Source organism: Nyctereutes procyonoides, unplaced genomic scaffold (assembly GCF_905146905.1).
Source record: "Nyctereutes procyonoides isolate TBG_1078 unplaced genomic scaffold, NYPRO_anot_genome, whole genome shotgun sequence".
NCBI classification, from domain to species: Eukaryota; Metazoa; Chordata; class Mammalia; order Carnivora; family Canidae; genus Nyctereutes; species Nyctereutes procyonoides.
The window spans coordinates 11868103-11881950 of record NW_026575040.1 but is presented as its reverse complement, the minus strand read 5'-3'; the positions used below and the strand labels follow the sequence as shown (position 1 = coordinate 11881950).

Sequence of the window (13848 nt, the reverse complement as noted above, 5' to 3'; positions counted from 1 at the left end):
GGGTGGCCGGGTCCCCTGGGGCTCGCCCGCCTCCCCCACGCCTTGTTGCGACCAGGTGCTCCAGGGACAGGAAGATTCCAGCCTCTGTGCCAGGCCAGCCCCACAGCCCAGGAGCTGTTGGTTTTCTTAGAGGGATTTGCCACCTCGAGGGCAGCAGCGGCCCGGTGACGGGCTCTGTGTGCCAGTCACCAAGGGCTGCGGGGAGCCAGGGCCCAGCTGGGCCGGGGAGGGGACACCCCCACTCCACGCCCTCGCTGCCCATTGCTTGACGGTGACCCTCATCTCCAGGGGCCAGACTGGCCCCCAACCAGGAGCAGCAGCGGCAGCACCAGGGGAAGTTATTAAAACCACCCTCACCCTCAGAAAACTGGGGTCAGAGCCCTATTTGCAATTCAGCAGGTCTCTTGGGTGATGCTGATGCCTGTGGAGGCCGGAGAACCACCGCTCTACAATCTGATCTGGAAATACTCCGGCCCAGGCAGTGTGACCAACCAGTGCTTTTAAGCTCCCTTCACTCAGAAACTTGGAAATGAAACTCGTGTGTTAGAGAGTGCTGGAGAAAAGGCTTGTATAGGAAGACTCATTCTAAAACCAGAAGTCACTTTGATGGTCTACACAGACATCATATAGTGTGTGGAACTTAGCTCTGGGTTTATATACTGGGCTGGCCAGTGCTTAAGGGAAACAGAAAATAAGATTTTCCTTTGACTATCATAAGTGCTATCCTGTATTCCTCTTTACAGGAAAATGTTCTCCAGAACTTGCTTTATCTTCCCCAAAGACATCCAAAAATGTCTCCAGGTCAAGGATCTTGTTTTTCTTCATTTGGATCTTCCCTCATATACCATGGAACACTGTGGAATCAGGAGCTGCCGGTTTACTACCAGATGTTTCACAAGCCAGGTGCATCAAATCTCCCTGTGTAACTGTGATGAAAATCCATTGATTTGAGGCTTCTCAGAAACACCTGAAAGTTAAGCAGATAAGATGGACAACGATCTGCAGAGAGGGAGAGAAAGATGTCTAACTCTGAAGGTGGGCAGAGGATCCCCTTTATCCCCTTACCCCCACAGGCCTTCCTCTAACTCCTCTCTCCTGCCTCTCTCTCAGGGCTTCACTCTGTTCCCCAGCCCTTTCCCAACATCCCCTCCTCCATCCAGTCACAGAGGCTTTCAACCAACAAATGTTTTTTGAGTGTCTCTTACATTCTTGGCACCATGGCAGCAACCTCTGACAAGACCAGATCCCTGGCCTGATGGCACTGTGAGAGTTGAGGGCAAAGTTGGAAAAAACAGGGAGACACACAATAAACAGTAACTATGTATTGGAAGACAGGGTGATATGATAGGGTAAGTGGTCAGGAAGGAAGATCTCTTTGAGGAGGGTTTTTAATTTTTTTTCCCCTAAAGATTTTATTTATTTATTCATGAAAGACAGAGAGAGAGGCAGAGACACAGGCAGAGGGAGAAGCAGGCTCCCTGCAGGGAGCCCGATGCAGGACTCTATCCCAGGACCCTGAGATCACAACCTGAGTCGAAGGCAGATACTCAACTACTGAGGCACCCAGGCGTCCCATTTTTGAGGAGGTTTTAGGCTACAAATTGGAAATTTTAGGCTAAGCCCACCGGGTAAAGAGGGAAAAGTGTTCCAGAAAGAGAAAACAGCAAGCACAAAGGCCCTGAGGCAGGAGAATGCTTGTGGGGTTTGAAGAACTAGAAGGTCACTGTGGCTGGAGCCTGGTACAGAAGGAAGGGGAAGGAGAGGAAATGAGATGAGAGGTGGTAGCCAGGCTGGGTCACTTAGAGCTCTTCAGATTGTGGTAGGGAGAGTGGGTTTTGTTCTCAGGGCAACGGGAAGCCTTCTGAAGTCTTAAAGCAATGCCTTTATGGTGGTTTGTGCTATAGTTAGAGAATGGACCTTGTATGAGAGAGAGAGGCAAGGAAAGACAAGATCCATTCAGAGATGTAGCAGTTTTCTGGGTGGTAGGAACAGGGACAGAGGAGAGTCCTTAGGGTAGATGACCAAGAAGTTTGGAGGCCTGAGGGTCCTGGGAGAGGACTACGTGGTCAGTAGACAAGGAGAACAGGGTTTCTGAGCAACGGGGCTTTAAAGTGCAAGGGAAGAAATGAAACCCCAGCACTTCTGTTCATAGTGGGTCGTTTCCCTTGTGGGAAATTTCAGCTTCCTGATTCTGGGGCTCTTGTGAGATGGATTTTGGGGGAAGAAAGTGTGGGACATAGTATTGGTGAGACCTGCTTGCCCTCTTTGGGGTCATCTTCTCAGCTTCTCTCTGGGAGCAGAGTGGGGTAGGGGATGGAGGGGTGGGGAGAGTTTCTGCTCCAGTTCAGAAGCACCTCTGCACTAGCAGGGGAGGAAGTGAGTCAGTGGTCCTCCAATCAGCAGCTGCTACCCCTAAGACAGGTGCTCTGCTGGATGGGACAGCTCCCTACGGCTGAAGTGCAGGGGCTCACTGGGAGAGCAGAGGGGCGAGAGGGTTCTGGATGAAACCCTGCCCCCATACCCAGAAAGGCCCTGCCCCGAGGGGTGGGCAAGAACAGCGCGGTGCCATCTCCCACAGTCTCTCTTCCCCCTTCTCTTGCCCTGTACGCGGCCCCCGCCCACCTCTGGCTCCAGGACAAGCCCACAAGCTGCCATCTTCTAACACCTGCTCTGCGGAGGGCTCACCAGGGATCATCTCAATTTTCAGACGCTCTCCTGAGGGAACCTGTTATCCCAACTTTGCAGGTGCGAACAGGTCTACATGGTTCAGGAAATCCAAGCTATCTGACCCCCAACGCAGAGCCCAGGTCCCTAAACTGCTTCTTCCCGCCAAACTGGACCTGAAGCAGGTTGGAGCTGGAAAGTAAATGAAGGGATGGAAAAAAAAAAAATGAAATGAAGGGGCTTGTGGATGCTGGGCGAGGCGGCCTCAGAGCCAGATGGCCACGCCCTCCCCAGGCGTGGCCGCGCTCCCAGGGTCCAGGCGAAAGGTGGAGGGAAGCGGATGGGGGCAGCCTGGTTCCCGGGAAGGGTGTGCGGAACGCAAAGAACATCCTTGGTGGTCCCCAGGGTGGGCGCTGAGGTCTGGCCCCCGCCTTCCTGCCCAGCGCCCACAGACCCTAGTCCTCCCTGGGAGCTCAACAGAGTAGATGAGATTTGGGCTCATCTGCGTTCTCAGTAAATGTCGACAAACGGATGGCGGTCAGCCCAAGGGTCCCCCGGCGGCCCACGAGGCTCAAGGGGCGCAGCTCTACCCCGCCCCCCGCGCGCCGCCTAATCTGCCCCCCGCAGGACCCGGCGGCGCGAGGGCACGCCCGGGACCCGGCCGGCTGGGGGCGGGGCCGCCGGGGGGCGGGGCCACCGGGGCCGGGCCGGCTGGGGGCGGGGCCGCGGGGGCGGGGCTGCGGGCCCGCCGGGGTCTGCGGTCCCCGCTGGGAGAGGTCCTGCTGGGAGCCTCGCGCTCGGAGGGCTTGGGGGCTGGAGCCGGGGTGCGGATGCTGGAGGTTCACATCCCGTCGGTGGGACCCGAGGCCGAGGATCCCAGGCCGAGCCCAGAGAAAGGCCACATGGTGAGCGGGGACACCGGATGGGAAGGGGTGCGGGACCCGCGGGACTGCCCCCGCCAGGCGCAGAGGGGATCCCGCTCCCGGGCTGGGGCCTGGGGCGCGGCGGGTCAGGCAGCCCTGAGACCGCCCGCCGGGATTGCCGGCTCCGTGGACGGCCGTCCGGGCTCACGAGGGACTGGAGCAGAGGGGCGGGTCCGTCCTCGCGGGGTCCCCGAGCGTGTGGGGAGCGTGGGAGGGTGCGCGGAGGTTGGCCTCCCGCGGGGCCTCACGCGCACCTGGCCGCCCGCCCGCGCCCGCCAGGTGTTCCGGGTGGAGGTGCTGTGCCGCGGGCGCAGGCACACCGTGCAGAGGCGCTACAGCGAGTTCCACGCGCTGCACAAGCGGGTGAGGCTGCGCCGCCGACCGACCGCCCGGCCCCCGCCCGGCCCCCGGGAGACCGACAGACTGTGGGCCCAGCCTCATCCGTTGCCGCCGCAGCCCCTGGAGGGCTCCGGTCCTGGGCACAGACCTCCCTGCGGGCTGCAGGGGGGACGCAGAGGAGCAGGGCCAGCCGGTACTGTCGATGCCAGCGCGTGGCCCGCCGGCCCTCGGGCGCCTGGGGGTGGAAGTGGGGGCTGCGGTCTCCTTCGCGGGTCCCAACCCTCACTCACTAGGGTCCGCCCCAGGGTAGAGCCTGCGGGGGGGGGGGCTGGGAGAGACTCTTGGTTAGGGTGCAGTGAGCTTGAGGGCTCTGTGAGGAGGCTGTGACGGCACCGCCGCAACCTCCCGGCAGATCAAGAAACTGTACAAGGTGCCCGACTTCCCCTCAAAACGCCTGCCTAACTGGAGGGCCAGAGGATTGGAGCAGCGGCGCCAGGGCCTGGAGGCCTATATCCAGGTGTGTGTGGGGCTCAGTGTGTTGCCGCCCAGCCTGCTGGACCAGCGGTGTGCGCCAGGCAGAGGGGTGCGGGGGCAGGGAGTGAAGGGGACCCACATTTTGAACATGCTCTTTACTACCCCAAGCCTCAACTTTCTGAACAGTAATGGGTTCAGAGGCCAACTCTGTGTATGTAGGATGGGAGGAGGGAACACGGAGGTAGGCGGTTCTCATTCCTCAAGGGTGGGAGCCTGTGCTACCCTCAGTGATGAGGACTTAGGTGGGGATCCTCCCCCCCTTCCCCACGCAGCGCTGCCCGATTACAGAGCAGGTTGGCGTCCTGGGCTTACAACCCACGCAGTCATTCAGGGCCCAGTGCTCAGAAGGCGCCAGGCTTGGTTCAGTGCTCTCTCTTGAAATTCTTAATCCTTTTGGGAGGGCCTCACATTTCCATTTTGCACTGTAGGTTACCCAGCTGGGTCTGATTACAGGTTCCCTCTGATCTCTCCAGGGCGTCGTGTACCTGAACCAGGATGTCCCCAAGGAGTTTCTAGAATTCCTGAATCTTCGGCACTTCCCCACAGACCCTAAGGCCAGCAGCTGGGGGTGAGCTCCTTTGGGGGCCATGGCGAGGCAAGAGAGAGGGGCCCCAGTCTTGGGGAGCAGGGGGTCTCTACAGCAAGCGGGTAAGGAAAGGTTTTAGAGGCCAAGCCCATTTTCTTCCGTTGGCCAGGCACTAGCCTGGTTCTTCTCTGAGATGTGACCTCCCTCATTAGCCTTCTTGGCCGGGGTTGAGGGGCTGTTTTCTGGACAGTCTTGGTTTCCCCAGCCACCTCCGGAACTGAGCTGGTTACAAATAGAAACAGTAGTCCCCTGGGAGGTGAAGCGCTGGGTTTGCCTGTCTCCACCTCTTCCTCGCTCGCGTGCCTCCCCTCACCCCACCCCCTACCCCGACCACAGCTCACAGCGGGTCTCCTCTTTTTCAGAGCCCTGGGGGAGTTCCTGCCAAACGACAGCAGGCAAGTCAGAGCCCCTGCCCCGCTCCTGCTGCCCCCTAGTGGCCAGGTGCCAGGAGGCGGGCCTGCTGCTGCCTGGCATCCCCACCGGCTCAGTTTCTGTTGGTGCCTCCTGAACCCAGTTCCCACTCATTTTTCCCCTTTTGGGTGCTTAGTGAGCCCAATCCCTAGTCTCTACCAGACAGGAGACTCCTGGCCCACCTCACCCTCACTGTTCTGGACTCTTCCCTTTAAGCTCGCAGCTGCACCACCAGCCTGTCATCAGCTTCTGCATGGATCCCTACATTTGCAGTCCATCCCCAGGTGAGGGGGTGCCTCTGACCTATAACCCATCTATAGGGCCTAGGTCATCTATTAGGGTGGGAGTTGGAGGTGAATGTGCCATTTTCAGTTCAGGACTTGCAGGCAGCATCTCATGCCCACTGCCAGTCTTTGCAGCCACACCTGTCCTGTTGCTCCTGTAGCCTGCTTTGTATTCTCCTTCAAGAAGCAGGCATGAAAAAAAAAGCAGCAGCAGGCATGGTCTTCCCTGGTCTCCACTCCTCACCAGCGTGGCTTTACCAAGCTAATGTGAACAATGTGACGGGAATGCCAAGGCCTCATTTAGGGTGGCCTTAGCAGGGGGCTTCTGTTCCTGAGGAGAGGGCTGAGCTTATGGGCTCCGGAGCTCAAGGAACTGCAGGCCAGAGGCTAGCGCCCCCTACCTCTTGTCTTCCTTTCCAGTACCCTACCCCTTCCTCCTGTTTTTTTTTTTCCCCCGTCCTACAGAGCCTCTGCCCAACGTGGTGGTGAATGGCGTGCTCCAGGGCCTCTATGGCTTCACCAACAGGCCAGCTAAAGCTCAGCCAGAGGTTGCTTTTCAAACTGCTCCTTTGCCCTGATGCCCTGACCAGCCAAGAGACCTATGGGTTGCCTGTCAGGACAGGCACGTGCTTCATTCTATGTGCCTCCCCGTCAGAAGAGGCTGCATCCCCCTTGGCCCAGACCCAGGACTTAGGCACCCCAGGTGCCAGGGGACGGACAATGGGGAATAAGGAATAAAGGGAGAAGTCAATTTAGAGGTAGGCTGTGAAAGGTGGAGGCAGATTTCTTCACCTTCACCAGAAGTGGGCGGAGGACACTCAAAGGTTGAGGCTCTGTGGTGGCAAGGGTTAGAAGCAAGAGCAGAGTTGGTATCTGGGGAAAACGAGGACAGCTACCCACTCCTCCACCCCAGAGTCCCAGAGAGGCTGGGACAAACTAGAGCAGGTGTTGCAGGCCCAAGAACCCAGCCCACACACTGGTTATAAAAAACCCACCGTTTTTTTTTAATTGGTCAGCATTGAGTTTGAGTTTGTTACAAAACCAGGCCGCTGGCCTATGGAATGTGAGGGGAGGGGTCCGCTCCGTCAGATGCCAGCACCAGGGCCCCTCAGCACGATGCCCTGTGGCGGGCCGTCCTCACCCATGGGAAGGCGACAGGGACGCGCAGATGGTGGCTCAAAGGGAAGCGGTCCCTGGGGCCCTACTCCTTGGCGATGGCGAAGGGCTTCTCCACCTCAATCTTGCCACAGTCTGCAATTGTCACATCCTTCAGGGGCTTGTCCCGGCTGTCTGTTTTCGTGCTCTCCACCTTCCGTACTACCTCCTGGGAAGGGAGGCAGCGGGGTACAGCAAAGTGAGGCAGGAAGGGCCACCCCTCAAGGGAGAAAGGCCCCGGAATATGGCTGGGAAGGCTGAGAACCCCATGTGACCAACAGCATGCAACTGCGAGGCAAGCAAAACCCTCAGGGAATCCTAGCCAGGGAGAGCCCAGCTCTGAAGGGAGGATGCAAAAGTTTTGATCCTCTGAGCTAAGGCCCAGGGGAAGAGGGTGGCTGGGGACTGGGTACCAAGTATCTTCTCAGGGACGTCATGTTTGGCTGTGTCCTGCACAACTTGGGGGGGAGCTGCCAGCAGAGCACTAAGTTGTGACATGGAGGCTCCTGCACCTGCGCAGCCTCAACAGGCCTCGGGGCCGGAAGAATCAAGAACTTGGGGGCAGAGAAATTGGGTAGTTCTGAATCCCCACTGCCCCAACCAGGTCTGTACATATGAACGCTGGTGGGAATCTGTGGGTTCCCTTTTGGGAAAGGGGTAAAATATGTGGCACCCTTGCTGTGGGGTGAAAGTTGCCCAGGTTTAGCCCTTGCCCCCCAAACTCACCATGCCTTCCAAAACTTTGCCGAACACTACGTGCTTGCCATCTAGCCAGGCAGTCTTAACTGTCGTGATAAAGAACTGGGAGCCGTTGGTGTCTTTGCCTGCATTGGCCATGCTCACCCAGCCAGGCCCATAGTGTTTCAGCTTGAAGTTCTCATCAGGGAAGCGTTCACCATAGATGCTCTTTCCTGGGAAGAAAGAGTAGGTCAGGGAGCTGGGTTGGCCCAAACCAAGCAGATCTTTGGGGTGAGGATTCCAGGGACTGAACCTGTCTTCAATGCCAGGCTGCAGCAGCTTATAAAGACAAAAGCTGTCCCCTTCCTACCCTCTGGTCTAGGAGCCAAACTGTGCTGACAGACCCAGCCTGGCCTTATGCCCCGCTGATTTAGTGAACAGCTCACCCGATTACTTTGAGAATACAGTTTAGTGGATTTTAAATAAGGCGTAGATCAACAGTTACCTTGGCTATGGCCTGAAAGTTCTGCCACAGAAACTGAGATACTTCGGTATCTGCAGACGCAGAGACACAGAGGAGGTAGGAACTCTCCAGAAAAGGAGGACAGCTATAGTTGACCAGTTTTTCTTCGTAACAGCACAGAAGACAGAGGAGTAGGGAGAGGCTGCCATTTGGGTTCTGGATAATTAAGAGCCTTTTACCAATGAACATAAAATAAAAGCTAGTTGTTGATGTGTGTGGTGTGTCCATCCGCGAGGGGTCTGAGGTCATTTCAGAGATCCTCACCTAAGTCTCCAGAGCTGCTTCCAGGAGAAATCCTGCCCCCTTCTTTTTCCGTCCCCTCTCGGGAGATTCACACCATGTTCATTAGCTACTACGGGCCCTGGAGAAACCCAGTAACGAATCTCATTTTGTTTTACGCAACACCTTTAGAACTCATTTGTGTATGAAACCCCTTTTCTTCCCCAGTATACCTATTTTCAGCCTGTGGTTCCAGAGAATGGACCCAGCTTGGGAAGCTGTCCTGGACGGCTGCTCATCAGGGAGGCATTTCTGACTATGCAGCAGGTGGGGAAGGCCAAAACCAAGAATCGCTAGACGCTGGTGGGGGCATCTCAGGGCCAGGCCAGGGAGCAACCTGACCCTCTGCAGAGACTCCTGGCTCGAGTGCTGGCTAAGTGTGTCTCCGAGGTGAGAGACCTCTTTGTAAATCTCCAATGACAGCAGGATTTCAGTTACTGCCACTCTCCAGAAGACCCCACATCTCCATCTTGGGTCCGATCACCTTCCCAACACACATAAGGAGTTCCAAACTCAAATGGAGAACTCTTCATTTTAAGTTCAGTGTATTTCATCATCTTTCCCTCCAGACTTCAGTTATTCTTTTGGCCTTTCCTTTGCACACTGTCCACGTGGTTCCACCGCATTATCTATCTAGAGAGCGTCTGCCACTCTCACTGCAGAAACAATTAATGCTCAGAGTAGGAACAATGTCTGCCAGACTACCGTCAGGAGCATTTTATACATAGGAAAACTGCCACATGATCTTCCCTCAGACCCCTCTGCTCCTGGGTCTTCCTCCCATTCCAGTCCTCTGTGGATCCTCCCTCCACATAGGACAAAGCCCAGGTTCCCAGGTCTAGCCACGGCCTACCACTCTCGGCCCACAGTGTGGTGGCTGCTCTCCCTCCATCTACAGACCCCACCTTCAGCCACGCTCCTGCCACAGAACAGAGCTGTGTTCACCTTAGTCCTGCCTCTTTGCCCAAATTCTCCTGGGCCAGAACCTTGCTCAAATCTTCCCTCACATTCACAAGGCCACTTCCTGATCAGCTTGGCCCAAAACGACTCCTCTGCTTGCTGGCACCTCCACAGTGGCAGACGTACCATATGCCAGGCACCTACCATGCAGCACCCCAACACCTCCTACTCTTACTCTATACAGGGGGAAACAGATACTGAGAGGACTCACCTGCCTGAGGTCACAAAGCACAGAGATGGCAGGTCTTGCCCACTGTGTCTGACCCCATGCACACACAGTGCTAGTTCTATTATGTCTGCTCCCTCTCGGGTACTGCTGCCAAAGGCCATCACCTATGTTCTGTACTGCTCTATAGCTTTCATGTGGTTTTCCTCTAGTTCCTCCCACCCTCACGGTAAACAACGCAAGGACAGCCTGACCCAGAATCATGACCCAGGTGTTTCACTTAGCCTCCCCAACCCCCAGGGGGTACCTCAAGAAAAGTCACCAAGGCTGTAGGCCCTGAGCAGGAGGCCTGCCAGCTGGGTGAGAGCCACATGACCCCTCACCAATCTCCTCTCCTTTGTCCTGGGGTCCCTATACAAAGAAAGCTGCAGCCAGTCCCCATGTGGGTGCCAGTCCTGACCCCAGTGGAACTGGGTGAGCAGGAAGCCCGGTCTGCCCAACACGGCCCAGACCTCCCAGCCTGGAGGCTGCACTAACAGACCCTTCTGCCCAGGGGACCTGAGGTTACCTCCAGTGCCATCTCCTCGGGTAAAGTCTCCACCCTGGATCATGAAGTCCTTGATCACACGATGGAATTTGCTGTCTTTGTAGCCAAATCCTTTCTAGAAAAGAGAATGAGAAGGTGAGAGGTGGCATGAGGCACCATGCAGATATTAAGTACACCCTGTAGGAGCCCAGTCCCTAGCGCCTGCTCACAGAAGAGACACTACTGCTGACCAGACCTCTCATTCCACATGCTACTGAGTGAGCAGTTACTGCAGGCCAGGCAGGGAGCCCACAGGCCCAGGAAAGGCTAAGACTGCACATTATCTTTATACAATTCTACTTCACATGCCTCCACCTTTCCCCACTTATGTTTTTCTCATTTTCTCTTCATAAGAACAGATGTTGGGGAGCCCGGGTGGCTCAGTGGTTTAGCGCCGCCTTCAGCCCAGGGCCTGATCCTGGAGACCTGGGATCAAGTCCCACGTCAGGCTCCCTGCATGGAGCCTGCTTCTCCCTCTGCCTCTCTCTCATGAGAAAATAAATAACAATCTAAAAAAAAAAAACAAAAAAACCCAGATGTTGGGGCACCTGGGTGCATCTGCCTTTGGCTCAGGTCACCATCTCAGGGTCCTGGGATTGATCCCCTGCTCAGTGGGAGCCTGCTTCTCCCCTGCCTCTGTGTGCTCGCTCTCTCAAATAAAATCTTAAAAAAAACTAAACAAAGGAATGCAAGAAAGCAGACCAAAAACCAATAAAAAGTTACCTGCTGAGTCACTGCAAAGTTGGAATACAGACTTTTTTTTTTCTTTGATAATTTTTTATTCTAATTCCAGTGCAGTTAACATACAGTGTTATATTAGTTTCAGGTGTACAATATAGTGATTCAACAATTCTAACGTTACCCAGTGCTCCTCATGGGAAGTGTGCTCTTAATCCCCTTCACCTGTTCACCCCATCCCCAGCCCTCCCCTCTGGCAACCACCAGTTTGTTCTCTAGAGTTAAGAGGAATACAAAGTTTCTTAAGCAGGGCACTCCTGTTTCTTTAAAGTCTGGGGAGCTCTGGGCCCCTTAGCTTTAAGTGAAAGTTCTGGTGCATAGGCCACAAACTAGTTTGCTAGTAATCAAGTTTCCTTGATTACTGCAATGTCTTAAAAATGAAAAATTTTCTCCAAAAAAACCTCACCACGCATATTTCTGGATTTTGTTAAAAAAAAAAACCCCTCAAAGAGGGCAGCCCGGGTGGCTCAGTGGTTTAGCGCTGCCTTCGACCCAGGGCGTGATCCTGGAGTCCCGGGATCGAGTCCCACGTCAGGCTCCCTGCATGGAGCCTGCTTCTTCCTCTGCCTGTCTCTCTCTCTGTGTGTCTTTCATGAATAAATAAATAAAACCTTAAAAAAAAAAAAAAACCCTCAAAGAAATGGTGATAGCAGGTTCCCAGAGCTGCGGGTCGGCGGGGGGCTGGTACTCTGCGAGCGCCAAGCTAAAGATGGACCACGCTCTGCACTTGAGTTTGCTGCCAGCCCTGCTCGCCAGCTTCACTTCAGGGGCCTCCGAATACCTCTGCCCTCGCCACTTACCTCCCCGGTGGCTAAGGCCACAAAATTATCCACTGTTTTTGGAACAGTCTTTCCAAAGAGACCGATGACCACCCGGCCTATATCTTCATCTCCAATTCGAAGGTCGAAGTACACCTGAGGAAGAAGACCATTTCAAACTCTGCCTTTTTTACAGGGGTCCTGCCAGGGAAGGGAGGGCCCAGGAAGGTGCCAAAACGGCAGAGAGCTGGGCCGTATTTTGAGAGCAATGGTTCTGAAGCTGCTTTCGGTGGTGACCAAAGAAGCCCTACGAGAATCTAATGAAGGCTCCAGACCCTCTTCCCAGAAAACGTTTGTCTGCACTTCCTTTAGACTACAGGGTAGCAAACGACCTTTAGTCTAAATAAATCATGAGCGCAGATTCTAGAAGTGGGCACCCCAACACCGTAAGGAGGGCAGTCTAAACCCGTCACGCAAGTTTCAAGGGGACAGCCGTGCTTTGTAATTAACTGGAAGCGGGTAAAATCTGGCCCACGTGAAGATGCACAGTTTGCCACACGTGATGCTTCGCCGCCTCCCCAGAGGCTGCACGGCGTCCGCGACAGAGACCGCCCCGAGGCGGACAGGGTCCCCGGGCATTCTCCGGGCTGACGGAGAGGGCTGCCCGGACGCCGCGAGGCCGCCGCGGGGAGCCGGGGACGAGCCGAGCCCCGGGGCCTAAGTGCCTCGCACCCGGCGCCCGCGGCGCCAGCGGCGCCCAGCGGCGCCCAGGCCCGAGCGCGGGCAACGGGGGGTGGGCCTCGCCGGGCAGGTCGGGGAGGGGAGCGCGGACCTTGACGGTGACTTTGGGCCCCTTCTTCTTCTCGTCGGCCGTGGAGGGGCCTGGCAACAGCAAGAAGAAGACGGAGCCCACGACGAGGGCGGCGGCGAAGAGAACCTTCATGTTCCGCTCGGAGAGGCGCAGCATCCACCGGCCGAGGAGAGCGCGGCCCCGGCAGCCGAGCGCCGGAAGAGGGTGGGGCCGCGTCGGCGTGGGTCCCGGCGGCACCACCGGGCGCGGCTGCGGGGGGGGCCGGGGCTCCTGCGCGCCTCCTGGCGGGCGGCGGCCCCCGCGTCCCCCCTCCGGGTCGGCGCCGGGTGGTAGGTCCCCGTGGGGGGCGGGGCCCGGCCTGCAGTCCGGGTCGGCGGCGACGCGGGCTCGCGGGGGGCTGCCACGTTACGGTGGCCTCATTGGCTCCCCGGCTCGCCTACGGCCCCCGCCAGGCGGCGGCTCACGCACGGGGGCGCCGCCCGCAGAGCGCGCGGATTGGGTCCCCGCCGGGACTCCAAAGCCCAGCGTGCAAAGCGGCCTGTCCCTCGGCGCGCCTGCCCCTGGGGCGGAGCGGGGAGGAGGCGCTCGTCGCTTCCCGACTTGGGCCCGCCAGGCCTGAGCTGCACTAGCTTGGGTATAAGTGGTATCGTCCCACGTGGGGCCCGCTTCTGCTCACCCAGATAATGACCTTACTGCTCCTTCTGCTTGTCTTGCTAAGCTTGCTTCAGAGCCTTTTGTTTTCCACTTTGTCCCTGTCCGTTTACTACCTGTTTTTCTCTGGCCTTACTGCGCTTACTGCTCTATGTAGGAGTCAATGCACACTTTATTCCTGGTTCTTAAATTCCTTTGTTTACCTCTTTTCCCAACTAACATCATCATCATTATTATTATAATTATTATTATTTTTAAAGTAGGCTCCACACCCAGCATAGAGCCCAACACTGGGATTGGACTGACGACCCTGAGATCAGGACCTGAGCTGAAATCAAGAGTCGGAATCTGAACTGAGCCACCCAGGCGCTGCCAAGTAACCACTTTTTTGTGAGCAACGAACTGTGTTGCATGTGTTGCACTTATTTTGTGTACATCTCCCCCAAAACTTGCAGAGTGAAGTGTCCAACAAATACTGGTTGTGATAGCATCATGTTAATAACACTGAGGTGGGAAATAATTTATATATATGTGTGTGTGTGTATATATGCCATGGAAATGGCCTGAGGTTCAGTATCTCTCCTCTAGAAACCTTCGGCAAGGTCGACGATAGTCGTCAGATGCTTTCACACTTGTTCTGGTCTACAACATACATACTTCGGTGCTGGGTCTTACCCAGAAAAATTAAATTACACCCATCTTTCAAAAACTTTCACCTATGATGTCTTGGTCTTTAAGACCAATATTCAAAGATTAATATAGAAATCTTTGGTCTTCAAAACCCAAATTGTAGGTAGGCATG

General features: G+C 56.0%; 2 protein-coding genes across 3 annotated transcripts; one reads left to right on the top strand and one right to left on the bottom strand.

The window, feature by feature from the left end:
• Positions 1–3488: 3488 nt before the first annotated feature.
• On the top strand, positions 3489–6589 carry SNX22 (sorting nexin 22). 2 transcript variants are annotated; one of them, XM_055320249.1, is made up of 7 exons: positions 3489–3569; positions 3867–3950; positions 4339–4443; positions 4934–5028; positions 5409–5441; positions 5674–5741; positions 6207–6589. In XM_055320249.1, exons 1-7 carry the CDS (start codon positions 3495–3497, stop codon positions 6317–6319), a joined length of 573 nt encoding a protein of 190 aa, XP_055176224.1. In that variant the 5' UTR covers positions 3489–3494; the 3' UTR covers positions 6320–6589. The 2 variants fall into 2 exon arrangements, with proteins under 2 accessions (XP_055176224.1, XP_055176223.1); XM_055320248.1 differs by lacking the exon at positions 5409–5441.
• Positions 6590–6721: 132 nt separating this feature from the next.
• Positions 6722–12599, bottom strand: PPIB (peptidylprolyl isomerase B). The gene is made up of 5 exons (XM_055320247.1): positions 12417–12599; positions 11627–11740; positions 10071–10164; positions 7623–7807; positions 6722–7065 (listed from the first exon to the last, which is right to left on the bottom strand). The coding sequence occupies exons 1-5, from the start codon at positions 12549–12551 to the stop codon at positions 6943–6945; spliced, it is 651 nt and encodes a 216-aa protein (XP_055176222.1). The 5' UTR covers positions 12552–12599; the 3' UTR covers positions 6722–6942.
• Between the last annotated feature and the right edge of the window lie 1249 nt (positions 12600–13848).

Bases quoted from the DNA above. Each gene is read 5' to 3' on its own strand.
- SNX22 (XM_055320249.1), top strand. From the start codon at position 3,495: ATGCTGGAGGTTCACATCCCGTCGGTGGGACCCGAGGCCGAGGATCCC. The intron at 3,570-3,866 runs GTGAGCGGGGAC...CGCGCCCGCCAG, and splicing joins GCCCAGAGAAAGGCCACATG to GTGTTCCGGGTGGAGGTGCT. The intron at 3,951-4,338 runs GTGAGGCTGCGC...ACCTCCCGGCAG, and splicing joins TCCACGCGCTGCACAAGCGG to ATCAAGAAACTGTACAAGGT.
- PPIB (XM_055320247.1), bottom strand. From the start codon at position 12,551: ATGCTGCGCCTCTCCGAGCGGAACATGAAGGTTCTCTTCGCCGCCGCC. The intron at 11,741-12,416 runs GTCCGCGCTCCC...CTTCTTCCTCAG, and splicing joins GGCCCAAAGTCACCGTCAAG to GTGTACTTCGACCTTCGAAT. The intron at 10,165-11,626 runs GTAAGTGGCGAG...TCTCTTTTCTAG, and splicing joins TGGCCTTAGCCACCGGGGAG to AAAGGATTTGGCTACAAAGA.